This window comes from Protopterus annectens, chromosome 2.part2, assembly GCF_019279795.1.
Source record: "Protopterus annectens isolate FY-2018-M chromosome 2.part2, PAN1.0, whole genome shotgun sequence".
Lineage (NCBI taxonomy): Eukaryota > Metazoa > Chordata > Ceratodontiformes > Protopteridae > Protopterus > Protopterus annectens.
The window spans coordinates 515,525,166-515,548,158 of NC_056730.1; the positions used below are offsets into that span (position 1 = coordinate 515,525,166).

General features: G+C 40.4%; 1 protein-coding gene across 1 annotated transcript in view; it reads left to right on the forward strand.

The window, feature by feature from the left end:
* LOC122795687 (meiosis 1 associated protein) overlaps positions 1-22,993 on the forward strand; it is a 1,351,776-nt gene that overhangs the window by 167,440 nt on the left and 1,161,343 nt on the right. Inside the window, exon 2 of the mRNA XM_044063982.1 lies at positions 9,350-9,663. Within this exon, the coding sequence (XP_043919917.1) occupies positions 9,406-9,663 (258 nt within the window). The 5' untranslated portion in view covers positions 9,350-9,405. The remainder of the gene's footprint in view (positions 1-9,349; positions 9,664-22,993) is intronic.

Sequence of the window (22,993 nt, forward strand, 5' to 3'; positions counted from 1 at the left end):
TAGTCCTTCCCCAGTAGCTCTAGTTGAAAAACAAATCTACTTAATTGTATATTTCTTTCAAAAAATTGGCTTCTCAGATGATGAGATGAAAGTAATTACTCATCCAGAGAGAGAAGAGCTATTGGTTACTAATGGAACTAGAGAAGCCAAGCCTTAGGTAGTAAACATTTGAATGGGATTTGCATGAGGAATGACTTAACAAAGTTTTACTGGCACATATTATAGGCTTTTGCAGAAGTCGGAACACACAGAAAATGAACCCGGTTTGCTGAGGACAATGAGGGGCTATGAGAACTTTTATCATGTATATTTAGATTTCTAGAAGAATGTTATCATTGTATGAAATGAAGAAAAGGTTAAAGCAGTCCCGTGGGCTACTTGTACACTAAAGCATCCCTGAGACAGGATTTGAAAGTGGTTATGAGAGGGAAGTAATCACCAAAGTTGGTACTTGTTGAGGATGCAAATATGTCACGGAAAGGTTTGCCCCAGGATGGAACAGGATGCAGATTAAAGCAAGGCTGTGGGACAATGCATGGGGTATAAGAAAAGAGACCGTCTAATAGGGAATCCCCCCAGAATATAGTTGGCTACCAAAAAGTGGATGGATTGGCTAGCCAGTGCCAGACTGTTATGACTTCCCAGCAAAGGGGAAAAGACCACACCACCCCCCTTGCTTAATGATGTACCAAACCCAAGCCATGCTCTTTGAGTGGATGACAGTCATTTCTTGTGGAAAGAGGGCCTGAGTGTTGACAGAATCAGGAAGACTACCCTCATTTCCAGGACATTAATGTGAGTCTTGAGTCAGAGGATGCCTGGACAGGTGTCCATTCTTTTTAACAAAACTCTATTATAAGTCTGTGGATGTTATAGCACCTTAAAATATTCACATGAGAAAGCACTGTAATCTGTATTAGAAAGAAAGCCAGCAAGTTACCATAGTAGAAAAGAGTCAAGTTACATATGGTTCAGAGATTGATTTTGGTTGTGTGGCAGAAAAAGGCCACACCTGTAATGGTATCAGTCACTTCTTTAATTTGGAATGAACTGATAGATGAAGCTGATGACAATCTCCCTTCTTTGGATCTCAGATTTTTGCAAAATAATTTTTACGAGCACCTGTAGAACATGAAGAAGCAGGACCATGATGGCTTTGACATTCCATTTCTGCCCACCATTGTATACTTTCTGTAGAAGTCAGAGGAGCCAGGGGAGCCCGTATTGGATGTGGTTCAGAGCAACAGACAACAGAAACCTTAGAAGGAAGCAGTTGGAACAAAGCTTGGCAACCATGGTAGTTTCCCTTGAGGTCACAGCCCAGGAGAAGTTCTTAGCACTCCCAGGAGACCACAGTTCATAGATAGATGCACAGCAGAAGTCCTGAAACTTTGCCTGACTGTCCCAGTCTAGATGCATTTGGTATCTGTCTGTCTCTTCATCTGTCAGTTTGGACCAATGTGACCAAAGAAAGATAGATATAACTCTCACATCTAGTGGGTATGCAATTACTGTTATAACCTCCCCCATTATCCTTAAGAGGAGGGTAGAGTATAAGTCCATATTTTTCATTGCCCTCCTTCAATAAAAAGCCTAAGGATTAGTTATGGGGTGATGGTACAGTTAGTTACTTGGATTTTTAGTCACTGCCAATTCTGGATTCTTCTATTCAGCCTCATCTCAACCCCCAATGGGTTCACTAAATGTAAATGAAAATTTTCACTAAATTTCTTCTGGGACAACAGGCATAGGCTTATAATAAATTTCGGCCAGAAAGACTAATTACTCCACACAGCAGTCATCAGTTCAGAAAGTCATTTTGTGCAAATCTTTAAGCTGTTAACATCTCCTGGACAATCTTTCAGTCCTGTTGTCTCACAGAAAGATGTTAAAGATCTCACACCAATATAGTAATTTTTCTGAGGAAGTTTTTATATTATGCAGATTGACAGTGACTTGCTAATAAACATAAAAAAGAAGACTAAGATTAGAGATATCAGGTCCCTGATAATCCTCTAGGTATGGTATATTTTGGGAAAACCATTGGCTTGATGCTGTGTATTTTAAATGGGAAACTGAAGAGCATTTTCCTTCTCATTCCTTACCTTCATTTTCAGATGCTATATTCCTAACTCCACTCATATAAGCATACACACTGGCTTTCTGGCTCCTATTACTTGCAATATGCATGGGAACACTCCTTCTATTCTAGCAGGCTGGCATTTGTGAAAACACATTTGGACTACAATAACCAGCTATTTTGGAACATATTTTTCATGCCAGGGTTTAAAACCTTGGTGTAGCTTCAGACGTGCCCCAAAATAACTTAACAACTTGTAGAAGTACAGGTATCAAGAGAGGCTGATCAGTTTGGAGCTGTATTTAGAGGAATACAGATTCATACATACATATTCTACATGGACCAACTCAGAGCTGCGTCACTATACTCAGTATCTTACAGACTGCTAAGACATGACCCGTGTCTAGCATACAAGGCATCCTCTGACCAAATGAAGGGATCTGCTGCACCTTAGCAAGTTAAATGGCATCAGAAATACTCAGTCTTGGGATCTAAACCTCTTCTGCAATATCAACAGAATGATTTGAAGGGACAGGTATTTTTCACAGAAGATACTGCTGCTCTGAAACAGACTCCCCAGCCACATAAAACAGAGTTCATCCCTGGTCATATTCAAGTGCACCTTGGATCCATGGATGGAAAACAGAAAATTTACCCCAGGACTGCCCCCTACTACTAATGGACAGAGGCAGTTCCTAAATGTTTTATCCCATTAATAGGTTCCCTCAAATTATCTATTGTATAATCCCAGATATTCTTATTATGGATAATATATAAATGTTGTCTATCTCGCCTTCATTCTTGCTGGTTGGGTTTGGAGCCGATCTTTGCCTCCGACTCGGCCATCTTCAAAAGCTCGAGAGCTGCATACTGGCTTGAGGCCACCCCATATCCCATGATTCCTGGTGCTAGATACCCAGATCTCATTTGCTGCTTCTGCTGCGAGTTTGTCTTACTGGCTCAGGTCATATATTTTCATTATTTTACTCGTTTTTGATAAAAATTATTAGGCTTGTTAGTGTAGATTTTTTATAGTAGTTAACCTTTCTATATATACATATGTGTATATATATATATATATATATATATATATATATATATATATATATGCATACTTGTATCTATAATTCTTTCTTGATCCTTCCCCTATCCCTTCAGAAAACTCATTTTAGTTAGAGAGTTTTCCCCTCCCCCTTCACTTTCTTAGGTAGCCGTTTAAATTAGAGGCTAACCCTTTTCCCTTTCTCTATTTAAAAAAAAAAAAAAAAACTTTTAGCTTTTACCTAGTTAGTTTATTTAGCTTATAAATAGAATATTGCCAGTTTTTCTTGGCTCTTTTTTTGGGTGTCTTAACTTAGTGTGTGTGGTAGTAGTTACATCCTAGTTTTTTGTGTGCTGTCCTTGGTATTCTAATTATTTTTCAGGGATGTCCAAGGATACCAAGGTGTCTGGATTCAAGAAGTGTGACTCATACTGTCAAAAGATGTCTCTGACAGATGGTCACACTTCTTGTGTCTATTGTCTGGGTGCCGTGCACCTGCAGGACTCTTGTTCGGTTTGCCATGCCTTCAGCCCAAGAGTCCTGCAGGAGCGTAAAAATAAGTTAATCCTACGATGATTACTCAAGCAGGATTCACCTGCTAAGACTCAGCCCATGAAGGCCTCTAAGCCACCTAAATCTTCGGCTCCCAGTTCAGAGCTGTCAATGGGTGAAGCTGTTCTTTCAGCCTCGGTTCCAGCCGGAACCGATTTACCTGTCTCCCAGTCGGTTCCGACTCTCCCTTCGGAGCCGACGGGGAGTCGCAAGAGATCTGGGTCTCCCTCCCTGGAGTCGATACGATAGGCTCCGTGGTCTCCTCTGCTCCAATCTACACAGTCATCGGTCCCACTGTTCTCGGTCCTCAAGACTATCCGATCATGACGTGGAGAGAGTGGTCAGTAGGCTGTTAAAATCGTAGGCCCTAGCAAAAATGTTGTCCAGCCCCCTCATCAGGTGTCGGCTCCGTCCATATCTGCAGTTATTCCTCCTCCGACTCCTTCCTTGAGCTTGGAGCTGGAGTTCTTTGGGGTTCGAGTCGTGGAACCGTCTGCACTGATGCCTTCTGCTTCGGTTCTGTCGTCGGCTCTGATCACTTCTTTGGTACTGTCCTTGGAAGGGTCTGGGTGCCGAGACTCCCTCGTCGACTCTGAGGAGGTGAGTGGCATTGGACCCTTGTCCAACACCATTCTCCCTCTCGGAGCTTCTGCGCAGGTGAGCTTGGCTCCTACATCGGCTTCGGAGCCATCCCCCTCAGTGCGGAGAGGGATTCTGGTCTCTTCAGAATGGAAGCCTTCTCAGCATCTGAACAGGGAGTCAGCCCCACGATCATCCCCACTGGCTCCTCCCACTATGGTGCCTGCATCTGCCTCTGCCCCTCCTCCAGACCCCAAACGGGAGGAACCAACGCTCCAGGGCACCCCCTTGGGTGTATCTTGCTCTTCCGAGGCCTCCCCTGATCATTCAGAGGAGCCACCTCATAAGAGGAAATGCAAGAGGAAGCATGTTGACTCCCCTGAGTCTGTCACAACAGATACTGACTTGGAGGATTCAGAAGGGTCCCCGAGATCCACCTCTGAAGATGTCTCCTTCTCAGACATCCTTGAGATGCTTAGGCAGAGGGGGAACTGGACTACCCTAAGCCCCTCCGAGGATGAGTCGGTATTCCTGGATGCGTTTGGATCCCGACCTTCCACCTCCTGGGTGTCTCCGCCTTTCAACCCACTGATGTCCGTGGTGGCTCGGAAGGCGTGGTTAGCTTCAGACACAGTGGAACTGACCCCCAGAAGACCCACTAAATTCATAATGGCACCACAGGATAAACAGTTTTTGACCAAAGGTGTCCCTGTTGATGCCATGGTGGTAGCGGTGGCCACAAAGAAGGAGTTGGCTGAAACTTCTTCATCTGTCCATCCCCCTAACAAGGAGTCCAGGACGATGGACAGATATGGGAAGTGGATGTTCTCTTCAGCGACCTTTTCTATGAGGTCTCTGAATTATTTGTGCCACTTTATCCGCCTTCAAAGGTATCACCTTAAAGAGCTTGGAGATACCCTCCACGATCCATCAGCTGAGGGGGCCCGGGCTAAGGGAGCCTCCCAGCTGGCGACTCTTAATTCAGTGGTGAACTCCTCCATCAGGCTCATTTCTTATGCAGCCGATGGTGTGAGTAGAGCCACAGGCACAGGTGTTGCTCTAAGGAGACACGCTTGGATGCGGCTATGTAATTTTGCGGAACCTTTCAGAGCATCTTTCACCAACACCCCCTTTGATAGTTCCTCTCTTTTTGGATCACAGGTGAAGGACACCCTTACCAGGTGTGAACAGGAAGGCAAGACTCTCTCTGCCGTGGGAGTCCATTTTTCCACTCCTTCCAGACCATATCCCAAGGGTCAGAAGAGTGGAAAGATGTGGTTCCGGAAATCTCAGGGAGCCTTGCTGGACACACGTGATGAGTTCCCATCCAGGGGCAGAGGAGGGAACAATAATAGACGCTGCCCTCATGGCAGAGGGGGTCCGCAAAACCAGGGCAGCAGAGAATCCTTCTCTGAGAAGCCCTCCCACTATCCCTGAAGGGTTGCCCGACTGCCCACCTCCGGAGGCAGAAGGGGGAAGATTATCGCTGTACCCAAGAGCCTGGCAAGACATAACACAAGACAAATGGGTACAGTCAGTTTTATCCAGTAGTGTTAAACAAGTCCCTTCCAGATGTTCCACCCAATCTAAGGGATCAAGCAGTACAAGAAATTTCAGAACTGCTAAGAAAAAGGGCCATCCAGCAAGTCCCAGCAGACCAGCAAGGATCCGGAATTTACTCAAGGTTCTTTTTGGTACCAAAAAAGACAGGGGACTGGAGGCCCATTTTGGATCTCAGCAGACTGGACAGGTCTGTACAAAGAATCAAGTTTCAGAGGGTCACGCTACAGTCTATTATGCCCTTTCTGGGTCAGGACAATTGGATTTGCTCGATAGATCTTCAGGATGCATACTACCACGTCAAAATGGACAGACACTCCAGAAGATTCCTTCGCTTCCGGCTGGGAGCCAGCCATTACCAGTTCAGAGCTCTGCCCTTTGGTCTCACCACAGCCCCCAGTGTGTTTACCAAATGTATGGGAGTAGTTACCACTCACCTGAGATGGCAAGGATTCCAGGTGTTTCCATATCTAGATGACTGGCTCCTTACTGCTACCACCAGGCATCACCTTCTGCGAGCCAGAGACTACACTATCGAGACTTGCTCCAGACTAGGTATCTCAATAAATTTCAAAAAGTCTGCATTGTCACCCTGTCAGTCTATCACCTTTATAGGCGCAAATTTAAATACAAAAGACATGTCAGCAAGCCTTCCACCAGACAGGGTATTAGTGATTCGTCAACGTCTACAGGTCTTATTAGCATGCAAAAGAATTCAAGCCAGGTTCGTCCTCCAAACTCTAGGTCTCATGGCAGCAGCGATCATTCTTGTTCCTCTAGCTTGTTTTCACATGAGGATCCTCCAGTGGCTGCTTTTCACCCAATGGTCCTTCCAGCAGCTTCCCATGTCTCACATGATTATGATCACAGAAGCATGCAAAAAGCACCTTGCATGGTGGATGGTCTCCACATCAGTACCCCTAGACAGACCATTTGTACTCCCCCCCAGTTGCTACGGTTACCACAGACACTTCCCTGATCGGGTGGGGGGGGGGCATTATCAGGGCAGGACAGTCCAAGGCACCTGGCAACCTCACGTGTACCACCTGCATATAAACATCTTGGAGATGAGGTCTGTGCTTCTAGCGTTGCAAGCTCTTCAGGACTCTCTTCCTACTGGGACCATTGCAATTCAAACGGACAATATGTCAGTAGTGTGGTACATCAACAAGCAGGGCGGAACCAAGCCCTACCCCCTATGTCGAGAAGCACTCAGACTCTGGCAGTGGGTGATCTCTTCCCAACGGTTTCTGATCGCAGCGCATATCCCTGGGAAGTCCAACATCATAGCAGACAGGCTGAGCAGAGCAATTCTCATGCCTCACGAGTGGTCTGTGAATCAAGTAGTTGCGGACCAAATATTCCGCAAATGGGGCCAGCCTTGCTGTGACTTTTTTGCCACCCCCTTCAACAGCAAATGCAACAAATTCTTCTCCCTCCTTCCCCTTCCCAGACATTCCCCCAGAGACGCTCTAGTCCACGATTGGCCTCAGGGACTTCTTTATGCATTCCCTCCGTTTCCCCTTATTCCAAAACTGATAAAGAAAGTTACTGTATTGGGCTGCAAAATGATCCTCATTGCTCCTTACTGGCCTCGACAAATATGGTTCCCATTGCTGCATCATCATCTTCTCGAGCAGCCTTGGACTCTGGACCCAGTTCCAGACCTTCTGATCCATCAATCGGGTGGGCTGCACCAATTCCTGCAATCTCGCCAGCTCACTGCTTGGTTGCTCCACTTCCAACCTTAGCCAGGCTTCCAGATGTCTCCCCATTTGTGCAGGAAATTATTTTATCATTGCACATGTCTACCACTACAAAAACTTACGCTAGTAAGTGGAAACGTTTTTCTTCCTGGGCAGAGACTAAGAGTATAGACCCCTTTTCAGCCCCTATACACCACATTTTGGAATTTCTTGCAGAACTCTTTCATTCTGGGTCCGCTTCCGCTACAATTAGAGTTCAGTTAGCTGCAATTTCAAATTTTCACATTGGCCTGTTGGGGAATAATATCATGTTGCATAAGCTATGTAGAGCCTTTCTCAAAGGGACCACTCTGCTCAGGCCCCCAGTGAGAGATCCTCCACCTCCGTGGGATCTAAATTTGATTTTAGCTTTGCTAATATTGCCTCCCTTCGGAACTGCAGCATCTTGTTCCCTGAAGTTTTTATCTTGGAAAACTCTCTTTCTTGTAGCCGTTACTTCAGTCAGAAGAGTTTCGGAACTGCAGGCTCTTTGTACCCGTCCTCCGTACCTAGTGTTCCACAATGATAGGGTTGCTCTCAGGACTAATCCTTCCTTCCTAAGGTCTCTTCAGAAAATAATTTGAATCAGTCCATAGACCTTCCTGTTTTTTTTTCCCAACCATTCCAACAGGGTGGAATATAAGTTGCATCAGTTAGATGTTCACAGACAACTACGTTTTTATTTGCATAGAACTAAAGATATCAGGAAATCGGACCAACTTTTCCTTTCTTATGCTGAGGGTAAACAAGGTCTTCCAGTCTCAAAAGTAACCTTGTCCAGGTGGTTGACTTCTATCATCACATTTATCTATCAACTGAGGAATAAAGAATTACCTGTTAAACCAAAAGGTCACTCTACCAGAGCTTTAGCCACTTCTGTGGCCTTTCAGGCTAGGTTGCCCATGGAATCTATTTGTGCTGCGGCTACGTGGGCCAACCCACATACTTTCATTTTGCATTATAAGTTGGATGTGGTTTCCAGAAACAGAGCAGATTTTGGTTCCACTGTTCTGAAGAGTTTGTTCCGATGAGCCACCCAGGATTTCAGGTGCTAGGGATGCTGTCCCAACCAGCAAGAATGAAGGCGAGATAGACAACTTAACATAAAGAAGTTATGTACCTACCATATCGTTCCATGTTAGTTGTCTTTTTCTCACCTTCTTTCTTGCGTCCCACCCTCCATCCCCTATCCTTGTAGACCGAGAAGAGTTCCTTATGTTTTTTTTCACTGGCTAAGTCTTCTCTGGCTATTGCTTTCTGTCTAGTAGCCTCTCTGGAGGTTTTTATATATTACAGGATAGGATCATTTCCTTATTATGTCTGCAGTTAGACTTGCCAAACGAGATCTGGGTATCTAGCACCAGGCATCATGGGATATGTGGTGGCCTCAAACCAGTATGCAGCTCTCGAGCTTTTGAAGATGGCCGAGTTGGATCCGAGGATCGGCTCCGAACCCAACCAGCAAGAAAGAAGGTGAGAAGAAGACAACTAACGTGGAACATTATGGTAGGTACATAACTTTTTATCGACCAAGGAATGGGTAAGACCAGTCTCTAACCAAATGGTATAGGTTAATTCAAGCACAAAATGGGTAATTGGATAGGTTTAAAATGACCTGCAAGGGCATCTAGCTTAGTACTTACATATGACCCTATGATTAATTGCTTTATGTAGGGCTGGAAAGGATTGAAATTTGAAATGCATTTATTGCCATTGTATACTTATTTTTTTACTAAAAGACCAAGATTATTCAGGTCATGGTAACAGTAAAGTTTTTTTTTTTTCAAACAGAATTTATCTACTTCATTGTGGATTGCAGCAGCTGAAATTTACTGATTTTGTATGCCATGAACTCAGGAAGATCATTTACAGAGGCTAAAACTGGCTACAACAGCAAATCTTTTTCATCTGTTTATGCTCGTCAGCCACCTCGAATCCTGATTGTGGATATTACACCTCCTTTCTGGTCTGAAATATCTGTAAACCTTTGTGAGGCACTAGAAAATGTCTTCTCCATCACATGCAGCTTGGCAGGAACATGTCGTGTACCACTTTTTAGTCTTTATGTGGTACAAAGCAAGCACGAATGTCTTCTTCCATTTTTGGTGAGAAGAGTAGATTTATTTCTTTTTACACTGTAGTATGAAACAAAACAATTGCTATAAAGTATGCTTTTTTGCATAAACATATTTGTTTCTAACATTGTCTAATTGTTCTGAATAACCACATTTCAGTGACTATTCTACATACTTGAAACATTTTGATTTATTGTTACTGGTCTTAGAAGTTCTATCCTTTCAGTGAAAAACATTCCTTTATTTTTTACACTCTTCATACCGCCAATTCTCTTGCCACCTGTTGTTGATGTTGTTCCTCATTTTATAACATTTGAGCTTCTTCACCATACATGAGGCACTTCTAGATCTTAATCACAATATCATTACATTTTTCTAACTCCTGAAATGTAGTGCTATTAAATAACACAACTTTTAAGGTTATTTCATCTGCTCTAACAGCTGTCTTCCTATGACAGTTGAGATATTAATTTATACAAATTTTGGGTACATGTAGTAATGATACATGAGATTTTTTTGTTGTCAAGCTGTCGTACTTCTTTTTTAAGAAGAATTTCCCCTAGAAGTTGAACTACTTTATTATGCCTCCTTCCTTAATGATGTTGAAAGGTCTCGTCTTGTCTCTGCATTAGATATCGTTTTTGACCTGATAGTGCTATTTTTATGGAATTTGCTTAGAGTAATGATAATGATGTGAAAAAAAAAAAAAAATTGCATTGCATTTGCAGTGAAAAAGTAAAATATTGTATGCATATGGATGACAGTGATCTTCAGTAGAATCTTTTTCATAGAAGGTACTGAACCTTTTTTTTTAACTCCACTTTCTCAGAATTTCATTTTTTACTTTGGTTTTTTTAATTATAATTTCCATTTTTAATTTCTTGACTATTGAGGGTGAAAACCTAAATAGATATATACAGACAGTGGAAATATTGAGAGATTTCATGCATATTACAGATTCACACATAATACAGATTCATCCATAACACATAATAACCCTTTTATGTAGTCCTGACTGTGGACATTGTCTTGCTTTATATTTGACCTTTGTAGTAATGAGATGTTGCCATGGAGCCTTAGAGTGGCTGCCTTCATAACAATACCCATTTAATCCAACCCTTAAAGCTAAAACTGTCAGATTACTCAGTTATTATTTTGAGGTTAAAGAGGCAGTTCTTTCTGGCTGTGAATTTAATCAAAGTATCTTCATTATAAATATGGAGAATAAAATCAAAATCATTTGTCTGAGTGGTGGATGAGTACAGCAAAGGTTGTGACAATTTATTCAAATTGTCCATTAATTTGTTAATTTTGAGTGAACAGTTTAGCTTTTTTGTAACTGAGACAGCTGTGCCTAACAGAAACAAACCAGAACTAACTCATAACACAAACCATCATGGCGGAATCCAAACATAAGCAGGTTATACAACAAAAGAAAAAAAAAAGACCTAGCTAAAATTATGAAGTGCAATGCTCAGCAGGATTAAAACTCTCTCATCAGGTTAAATAAACAAATAAGAGGGGAAATGAAGTCTACCAAAGCCAATTTTGAGGTAAAAATAGCCTCCTAGGCCAATAAAAACCACAAGGCTTTTTTTAGCTATGTCCAAAACCTTAAAGGCAGTAAGTACACAACAGGCTGTAGGGCTGATTGTTAATGGAATCATTTACACAGAGACAGAAGATATATCAAATTTGCTGGCTGACAAATTTAGCTTCAGGTTTACCCCCCTCCTGCTTGCCACCCTCAAGCAATGCCATCAAGCATAATTCCACCAACTGTGACTAGGGAGCAGGTCCTAAATGCACTCTATAAGGCTAAGAATTCCACACGGATAGGCCCAGATAATATCCTAGGATACTTCCTGAAATAGCCTGAACCATGACCTTTCTGGATCCCCAGATGCACTATTTAACCATTGCCTCCAGATAGGCTTTGTGCCATGTGAATGGAGGACTGCAGTGGTCATCCCACTGCACAAAGGTGGTCCATCAATGGACCCTGGGAGCTATAGATCCATAAATTTGATTAGTCTCACATGAAAAGCCATGGAAAGATGGATATCATTAATAATAACATAGGAAACCTTCAGACACTGCATCCAACATGGTCTGGCTTCATCAAGTGCAGATCATGCCTACTCATCCTGGTGAACTTTTTTGAAAAAGTAACCAAGGCAATGGATGATGGAAGAATGGTGCATACTGCCTAGCTTGACCTGGCTAAGGCATTTGATACAGTACCCCACTTGGACATTGTAAACAAGCTCACAGAAATATGCATTAGCCCTTATTATAGGATCTGTCCCTGGAGGATCATAGGAAGTTACTAGACTAATGGCCCAAGGGCCCTTACAAAACCTAGCTAAATTTACCCTTATTGCCACAATCAGCAACTATTGTTCCTGTCCAAGAGGGACACAAGTGGAACCCCCGGTGTGAATTCACAGATACCCATCCAATCGTCCAGACTGTGTTTGAAGAGGGCCAATGAGGTGCTCTGTTTGATGTGAAGTGGGAGACTATTACAAAGGTGTGGTAACCTCTGGGAGACAAATCTGTCCCTCCAACAGGTTATGTTGATGTCACATATCAGGTTTAGGTCCTTAGAGCGAGTAACCCGTATGCCATTTGCAGGGCCGGCCTTAGCCGAAATTGCGCCTTAGGCGAAGTAGTGCTCCGGCACCCCTTAAGCCCCACCCACACCACAGTCATGAAACACCCCTATTTGAGCCACACCCACAGGGTCACTCCCCAAGAAAGCCACTCCAGCCATTGCCTTAAATTATTTAAATGCATAGGAAGAATAACTGCATTGCAACGTATCTTTTAACTACAACTACTTCTGCATAGCATTTTCTACTTTAAATACCAGAGCCAGATCACGGTCAAATAGGGCCCTAGGCAGGGTAATAGACTGCCCCCCAATGCAGCCGCTCCTGCAGCAACCCCATCACCCCAGCAGCAGCCCCCTCCTCAGCTATTCCAGTGTTCCATTATTTGGTTATTTCTCGCCAGTTACCATGCATACTATTCTCGCATTTGCTTCTACAGTCATTACAGATATTGAAATAAAATAGCACAAACACAGGTAGCCATTTGCTAACCAATACAGTCTCGCAATGAAAACAGACAGCATAAGCAGTAAACTTCTCTGCCCTTGAAACTCACATTCATTGAAATGTGAAAAATTCATATTCATTGAAACGGCATGAAAACCCACATTCATAGAAAATGCATCTGGCCAGTGAAGAATTAAGTTTACCTTTGGGCTGTTTTCAAAACAGACTCCTTGCACACATTTTTTAGGGCCATGCATATGTGTATTTGTTCTTTGATTCACCTTTCTGATTGCATTGAATTATATTCCTTGTATAATACAGCACCACTTGCTAGAAAGTGTTTCAAATTTGTAGATTTAAACATTCTTTTAATAAGCAATGAAACAAAATGTATGAACCAATAACTACCCATTTCTGAAAATTTCAACCATAAAAGGCCACTCAAGACTTCTGTCATTATAATCCACCAATATTACTCCATACTTACAATCTCTGCAGATATAAAATCATCTGAATTCCACATTAAAGAAATCCGTACCTAATGAAGAGGTTTCTACTGGCAAAACAACTTCACTTATCAATGTTTTATCTACAAATTCAGTGCCTGCTTTCCTTGAAGAATTAATTGCCTATATTGCATTAAAAAAATTGGTAAGTTGGTAATATTGCAATAGGAAATGACCAACAAATTCATAGTAAACCACAAATGTCTTGCAAAGGACATACTCAGGAGTGTAGAACCCCTATCCCCCTTATAATGCACCAAATAATCAGCAATCATATGGGCAATGCAATATCAGCACTCCGTCTACATGGTGTGGCAGTAGAATCCATAGCCTTCTGCACCAAAGGCAATTATGCTACTAACACTGCTTTCAGATTTTATAACGCAGTATGCCATTTGATAAACAAAAAACAGCTAGTTGCACATAGAAACATTTACACTTGTTAGAGTATGTTTTAAATTTGTAGTTTTAAACATTTTTCCAGTAAGCAATGAAACAAAATGTATGAACCAATAATGACAAAACTACCCATTTCAGAATATTTTAACCATAAAAGGCCCCTCAAACATCTGTCATTACAACCCACCATGCATTTTATGAAGGAAATGAAGGCTGAAACTCAAATGTATGACATTTAGTTATTTAAATCTTCAGTGATTTGCCAGAAAAACACAAATTTTATGAGGAATAGGCCAAAAATATGAGGCAAAAATCTGGATACTTGAGATGTATGCATATCTCTCAACCTCTCAAGAAATCTGGACTGATCATCAAGTATAGATTTACTTCTAATAATGGTAAGCAAATCATCCAGCTTTTAACACGAGGAACACAGATCACCAGTGTTATCAGTTGTTACCTTTAAATATGCATATCATTTGTTATACTGCACAATATATTTGTGCATTAGCAAATCATTAATTGCATACTCATTTAAGGAATCCATATTCAGCTTCAAACAAATACAGTATTTTCAAAGAAAAGAATAATTAAAGTCTGTAACCACAGAATCCAAAGAGAACTTAAATCAACTTCTACGACAAAAAAAAAAAAAAAATCGCACCAGCAATATGCAACTAAATAATAAAGTAAGTACAGCAAAGTTGTCCTGACCATACAAGGTGTGCAAGCCTGACAAAAGTTGTAATTCCTTTACCAAAATGTTCATTTCTCTCAGTCATTGTTATTATTTGTTATTCTTTATGCAGGCAGCTTCCCTGCATGCATAGCATCCTGAAAGGCTACAGAACTATTGTGTTAAAGCACTGTAATATAAAACATCGCAAAAGAGCGTCCAGGTACACTGCAGGAGGTGTGACCCAAATAAGCAACAAACATTGTCCGTGAGTATTGCAGTATCACATGGGTCTTTTTAAATGACACGAGACGTGCAGCAGCGTGCATTAGTCATTTCTTTACAGATATTTTATTTATTTATTTGACATTTGTTTACCGGGGTGGTCTAACTGGGTCTACAGAACCTGTTTTTAGCAGAGGCCGTATCAGATTTGTTTCATTAAAAGGGGGGTGCTGATTTATAACTACATGGTAATTTGTGAAGTGAATAAAAATGCACACAGGTCTTTTTTTCAGGGAACCTGCCCTCTACTTTGCCAGGTTTCCAGAGAAAGTGTAGTAGTATTGTTGCTGTTCTACCTAGCAAATATAATAAAATGCAACAGTATATTTCTATCTCTAAAAGTGGTGCAAATAAAATAAAAATGGCATTAGCTGCAGATATTATAGAATTCGGGCAGCTGTTACTAAACAAGAGTGCCACTCACAACGTACCTTGTACACCGAGTCACTGTTGATTTTTCAGTAAACCAGTCTTTATATTTCCTTTACAGTTCTAACATGTTCCTGACCAAATGTCCCAGAGGGTTTCCACTTCACTCAATAATGTTTCCTGGAGGTCCTGCAGAAGGATGTGGCAGTGGCTAGTATCTGTAGTCTGTCTTACCCCACAACTGTTCATCCCAAACTGTAAGCCTCTTGTAATAAGGTACAGAAACCTTACATGAACAGGGGAGCTTTCTTCTGCCTTATACAATACACCATTATGCACTTTTCCTGAGGAAACAATATCAAAGATGATGCATACTGTGCAGACAATGAGACGATTATGAGGGACTGCTGTATACAAATCTTTCTTGCTCTGAAATGATATTAACACCAGACAGATACCTATCAACACAATGAGCTAATTCACAAAGTTCTGTGGCTGCTGAGGGCATTCATAGTTTACTGTGGGGTAGACTGATGTGAACTTTTCTTATTAAAGCATGTACAGCTTCTGTTTACTTAAGACATATTATTTTTAACTAAACATAATTTTCCCACATGTTAACCAGATGGTACACTTGATTCTAGGATGCTTAAGGCAGCACTTGTTCAGATGCATCTTACGCAAGAAACATCTAATTTAATACGATAAATTATATGGCATGAAAGGAAGATGCACATAAATTTCTCAAAACAAAAAGACGTACAACGAATGAATAAAATCATGAAACTAGTATATTACCATAAAATAAACCATAAAGTAGCCGGCAACATACCATAAAATAATAAAACATAACGTACCCATTAAAAAGAACACAACGTTGTGTGTGTTTCACATGCACGTCGCTTGAACTGCAGAATGCATTTAGTTGACATTGGTGTCATGGCGCATACACGTTTCTCCTTAAAGGAGAAGACTCTCGCACCGCCAACCAAAGTTTTTTTTTTAGCCTCCTAGCCAACCCTCAGCTGTAGGTGGGAGGATGCTCACGTCCCCTCCCCCACCCTCCGCTCTCTGGTTCCAGCGCCAAGAAGAGCGCAAACTTTATATTAATTAAAATAAATAAATAAGTACATAAGGCGCCCTTTACAAGGCCAGCCTGTACGGTGCCCTAGGTGGTCGCCTAGTTCGCCTATGCCTAAGGCCGGCCGTGGCCATTTGACTTGCAGATGTGCAGCATTTCCAATAAGGCAGGGTCAGAGATTGCCTTATATGCAAGGCAGAGATTGCTTCTGAGTAGTCTGTATGAAACAATAAATTGACAGTAATTTCAGCCGATACTCATAGGATAACTGCTGAAGACCTTAAATTTTTCTTGTGAGGAACCTTTGTGGTCTCCCCAATTGCTGCAGGTGCTTTGAAAGGTACATACCAAAAGGGACGTTATACTCAATTATTGGCCTAATGAGTGAAGAGTACAGGGAAGTGATAACGTCTCCTTTTCTCGAGATAATGCCCTTACTTATGAGATGAGCCATATAGAATGCTCTTCTTACCACTGTGGAAACGTGGTGATCAAAGGCAAAGTTGCTGTAAGCCTGAGTGCCCAGATCTCTCACCACTTGAGTGCATACTTAGGGTATTGCCATTGATGTGGTAATTTGCAGGAATGTCACTCTTACCGAACGGGATGATAATACATATTTTTGCATTGTGTTTGAGGCCATGACTTTGTCACCAATCATTTTCTTGCATAAGAACTTCTTGAAGGATGTTGACATTGTTTGAAGATTCTATGACCACACCCAGTTTGCAGTCATTAGCAAATTTTGTCAGCCACAGACCCCTGGTTTTAGCTTGTACTTCAGAGAAATTGATTCCGAACAGTAGAGGTCCCAGGACCGATCCCTGTGGAACACCACTGGTTACGGGTCTGCTGTTGGAGGTGGATTCCCCTGTTTTGACATTATAGGTTCTATCAGCGAGCCAGTTTGTAACTCACCTTACAGTATAAGGGTTAATATCTAGCTGGGACAGTTTGTCAATGATTCCTGAGTGAGAGATAGTGCTAAATGCCTTGGCTAGGTGTAGGTAGGCTGTATGCACAGACTTCCCTTTGCCCAGGGCCCTGGTGACTGTCTTGAAGAAGTCCACCAGGTGTAACAGGAATGATCTCTCCTTGACAAATCCAAACTGGTTAAGATCTAGTGTTTGGAAATTACCTATATCTTTGTTGATAAGGTCCATTATGGTCCTCTCTATGACCTTGCAGATGAGGCTAGTCAGGCTAATAGGTCCGTGGTTCCCAGGGTCAGTAGAAACACTACCTTTGTCCAAGGGGATAATGGTGGCTGTTTTCCATTCACCTGAGATGAAGCCAGTACTTAGACTGTGATTGAAAGGAGTACCCAATGGTGATGCTAATTCTTGTTTGAGCCCATGTAGGACATAGCCTGGGATGTTATCAGGTCCCATTGATGCTGTGTTTTTGGCATTAGACAGGGCGTTTATGACCTGCTGTTTAGAGATACAAGGTAGAGGACAGGTGGTAGGGATGTCATGAAGTATGTATGGTGGGGACAGGGAAATGAAGTTTTCACTAAACCTGTCAGCTAGCAGGTTGCCTATGTCCACCGGCTCAGTATATATGTTACCATTAACTACGAGTTCAGCGTAAATCTGGGCCTTACCTTTTAGGTTACGTATGTAACTAAAGAACGCCTTATGGTTGTCCTTTGTTGAGAAAGCTAACTTGGATTTGAAGTTTGCCTTGGAGGACTTCACAAGAAATCTTATTTGCTTATTTAAGCTGAGGTGGGAGTGTCTCCAATTTAAAGCGTACTTCTTTTTAGTCTTAGCAGTTTCTTCCTTTTATTATAAAGCCTGTTAATGGCGGTTGTCCACCAGGCAGGTTTGTGCTTGCTTATTGTTACACTCTGGATAGCTAGCTGGATTTCAGATAGGACCCAGGAAGGTAGGATAGAGGAGACCACCTTTACAAAAAGGCCAGTCACTAGTGGAGTCCCTCAGGGCTCGGTGCTGAGCCCAGTCCTGTTTGCCATTTACGTCTTGGAAGTCAAAGCCAATGTCAAACACCTCTGGCTGACCAAGTTTGCAGATGATTTCAAACTAGGAGCAGTCATTTTATTCCCCCCAAGACACTAACATCCTATAAGAGGGACTAACACAGACAAATTACTGGTGCCAACAGTATGCCTTAAAACTCAATGCCAAGAAAAGCATATTAGTACCCTTTGGGAAGTTGGCCACCAAAGGAAACTACTTCATTAATAACACACGCCAAGAGTGGATGCTGTAGTCAGGGATTTGGCAATATATGTAGAATATAACTTGGCTTTTGCCCAACGTGTCTGAGGTAGTAAGGAAATAATTTCATGTTGTTCAACTTACAAGCAACAGTATAACATCTAAATCCAAGAAATTCATCATTCCTCTTTATTTGGCCCTCATCAGATCCGTTATTTAGTACAACACCCCCTTTGGCATGTATCTGACCAGGCAGACACAGCATCTGGAATATTCATAGAGGTTCCTCACAAAAAAAAATCCAGAGTGTAAGCAATGTGTCCTGTGCTGATCACTACAAAGCCCTGTCTCTGGATTCGGTTTCTTACAGATTGTTGAGAGGTCATCTATGTCTGGCATACAAAGCATCCTTGGATCCTGCTTTGATGAACCTTTTGCATATCCATAAAACCAGTATGATCACAACTACTCGATCTAGGGACTTGAACCTTGCTTGAAGCATAAATAGGAAATGACTGAGGTACAGGTGTGTGTGTGTGTGTGTGTCTCAGAGAATTCTCCTCCTCTGGAACAGGCTTCCCACTCATGTGAAACAGATTTCTTCCTTAATCCTATTCCAGCATAACCTGGATGGGATATTGGAAATACACCCTATGCCTAGCACCTATGTCTCTAATGGACAGATGCAGTCTGTAAATCATACCATAGCTTACATATAGCCCTTAAAACAACCTTTAAGGCTCAAAAATGTGTCTCTGTCAATTGGTTGAAGAACCAAATTGTCAAAACCCATATATTGAGAGACCATATGGTCAACAGTTTGGTTTGTCGAACCATTCTGAATGAGATCACAGCACAGTATGGATTGGAGAGTTTTCCCTTTTCCCCACTGTAGTGTGATCACAGGGTTGTTATAAATAATTAGCAGGGGGCTTGGGGGATGCAGGTGGGCTTGCTCCCCTACAAAACATTATTTGTGTTGTTGGCATGTGTTGTGTGGATTTTATCAGTTTTTTTAATAATTGCATTGTCGACCATATGGTTTTAACTATATGGGTTTCGACAATGTGTTTTTTTGATAAATTGACATAGATCCCCAAACATGTATGGAATATATTTGGGATGCATGGTTATGCTTATAGAGGCCCCACTGGTCATTAGCGTAGTGTACACCTATTAAACTATGGTATTGAAGGAAAATAAAAAAAAATGTCTTGAGCTCAGATGTCTCAGTTACCACTACTAGTATTTTTCTAGTAGTGTAGAGTTGTCTTGTCCTTGTTATTTGAGTCTTAATATTGTGAGAAAGAAAGGATTTTTTAGTTTAACATTCTTGTGAATTACAGACAGTTTGAGGGTATCAAGCCTTTTTAATCCTCCTCTAAATGAAACTTTGTATCATTTTGAGAAAACATGTGAAACTGACTTTAGGAGAATGTTTTCTAATAATAGTTATAACATAAACAATCATAAAAATATTTCTCCTGAAGAGATGGATTTCATAGACTTACTGAACATTTGCCAAGTACGAGTCATGAAGCCCGACAAGGGTGGAGGATTAGTTTTTATGGACCAACATGACTATATTAGAAGGATGTATAAAGTACTAGATGGTGCAGTATATGAAAAGGTTAGTCTTAATCAGGTCCATGGAGCCTACAGGAAGATTAATGCCACCCTTTCGGATTTGTTTTTGGAAGGAAGCATTGATGTAGGTATTCTTCATTACTTAACTATGCCTGCACCTGTGATTCCGTTGCTTTTTGAAGCCCCTAAAATACATAAAAATTTGTTTAATCTACCTTTTAGTCCTATTGTGGATGGGAGGGGCTCCATTTCTTATGCATGCACCAAATATGTTGATTCCAAATTGAAACCCGTGTTGAAATTAGAACAATCAAATATGCCATGACTCATGGCATTTTCTTGAGTCTGTCAATAATTTAGAATTTAATGAGAATTTAATTTTCCTCACGGTAGACATCAGGATTTATACACTGTCATACCCCAACAACTTGGCATTGAATGGGTTAGAGAGTTCCTTCATCTCAAAGGTATAGATAACCAGGAGATTAATGTCATAGAAACACTTTTAGAAATAGTTCTATCCAATAACTTTCTTTACTTTAATAATGAACTATTTCTAGATAAAAGTGGGGTGGCAATGGGTACTTCATGTGGTAGTAGTTTCGCAAATAGCGTGATGGCTTACTGGGAAAGGTCCTTTTTATTTAATCACCAGTTATTTAAGGAACATGTTGTCTGGTACACTAGGTACCAGGATGACATGTTCTTTTTGTGGAATAGCGAGGTGGCTCTAATCCAGTCATTCATTACTGAAATTAAATCTTTTACACATTTTTTGGACTTTACATTTCAAGTCGGGATTGAGCAGATTGATTTTTTGGAATACATTTGAGCAAGGATCACATTAACCATCGTTTTAGAACTACCATCTACCGTAAGCCAACATATTCTAATTCATTTTTACATTTTTGTAGCTGCCACCCTCTGCACTAAAAAAAAGCAGTAGTAAAAGGACAAGCAGTGAGGGCAGCTAGAATGGTTTCTGACTATGATGACTTTATAATTGAATGCGAACTACTAAAAACCATGTTTTGTAAGGGAAGCTACCCAAGTGCCTTTACTGAATTAATCTTTGAGGAAGTCATTGGTAAAAGAATCTCGGGCCACTTCATGCCCTTGGTCCATAAAGGTTATGACACAGTTCCCACAGTGGCACAGGGTGAATTGTCCCTTAGTCCTAGAAGCACACAGGCTTCTGGTCAATCTGTTAGATTTTTAACTACCTTTTCACTAGATTCTCACCTTACTAGGGAGATTATTAATAAAAATTGGGCCTTTATTTCAGATAATACCCAACTTAGAAACTCTTTAAGTTCAACCCCACGATTGACTTTTAGAAGGGGTTTGAACTTGAAATGTCTAGTGGAGAGGCCTATAAAAATTTCTAAAATGAAGATGGGTATGACTAATTGTGGGAGATGTCATCAATGCAAGTACATAAAAATGACAAACAAAGTTAAAATTAGAGATAAAGAATACCATATTTATGGTAGATACAATTGTGACTCTCGGGGGTAGTTTATGTAGCCAACTGTGACCAATGTGAGGCATTTTACATCGGAAAAACTAAGAGGAAAATAAAATCAAGGATTTAAGAAAACCAGTATAGCATTAACAATAAAATCAATACTAATGCTTTAGCTAGACATGCTTCAGCCTTTCCTGCCCATCGTTTTATGTTTACGGTGCTGCAACAAATGGAGTTCAAACAGAGAGGAGGACCTTGGGAACTTAAACTGGAAGAGGCAGAGCTGGAATGGCAGGTTAGAACAGCAGCGCACATTTTTCCTGGTTAAAATGAGGCTTTATCCATCAAATGTTTATTAAAATTGAAGGCCCTTACTAGGTAGGAATGGTTTTCACATATATACAATTTTTCCTTGATGAAGTTTCTGCAGCGTATATATATATATATATATATATATATATATATATATATATATATATATATATATAAACAGGTTTGAGCCTAGGTCATGGCTGCTTACCTGGTCATTTTTAATCTTTAAATTTCATTGGGATTTTTTTAGTCAAAATAATATATATAATATATGTTAAGTTTTAGAAATAACACGATGTGTATATGTGTATATATATATATATATATATATATATATATATATATATATATATATATATATATATATACATTTTTTCTAGCTAACATAATACACTTAATATGTGTTAAGTTTTAGAAACAACACAATGATGTATACGTGTATACATTTTTTATTTAGATTTTTAAATAGCTTGATATATGCTTAGTTAGTTTAGGCAGTTATGGTGCATAATAATGTATTAGTGTTTTGCACATATTTTCATATGTCCTTGTATAATAAGAGTTGTAATAGTGTATTAAGTGCTTTAAACTTGATTCTTGGAAGAATATGTTTAATGGGCAATTTAAAGTAATGTTTGTAAATGTTTTTAACTTTTCATTGGTAGCGATTTTCATAGTATATAGAATTTAAGCTTTTAAAAATTGGTCATTTTGCTTTAATTCAAAACTTGTAAGATGACATCTTGATTGTGGCCGTTTGTCTATTGGCTTTGAGTTTTATGGGAATTTTTAAACTATGAGATTGTGAGTGGGTTTTTGTACTCAGTCTGAAGAAGCTGATGCATTGGGGTCAGTGAAAGCGCTAATGAAAATAAAGTGTTGAAGAATCCGTTGCCCGCTCATTTTTTTTTTTTTTTTCGATTTTCTTGTGAACTTAAAATGAGGGAACTGAGATTTACAATACTAATTTAATTTCTGGAGCATATCCAGAGATTTCACTGGGCTGTGCAGCATTTATAGGATATCACACAAACTTTTCTTTTTGTGAACCTGACAAGGAAACCAGCAGGATTATTTTACTTAACATTACAGAGAGATCTTTACAGTAAATTCCCCATCTCTGAAAGTTTATTTTACAGTGTACATTTAGTCTTCAAAACAATAAATTTGTCAACTTTTGTCAGTATTTTGATGCTTAAGCAATTCTGAAAGTGTTAGATTGAAGAAAAAAAGAGACTGAGGAAAAAAACATTTCCCAGTGATTCACACAAGTGTTAATGAAGGTGAATTTCATTCAAGTATGAGGTCTATATGTAAAAACTAGAAAGAAATTAATCTTTAGACTTGGTGAAAAACATTATGCACTTTTACCTTTAATATCAGACTTTTTCAGAAAAAATGTAACAAAAACAAATACACTTATTTAACCCAA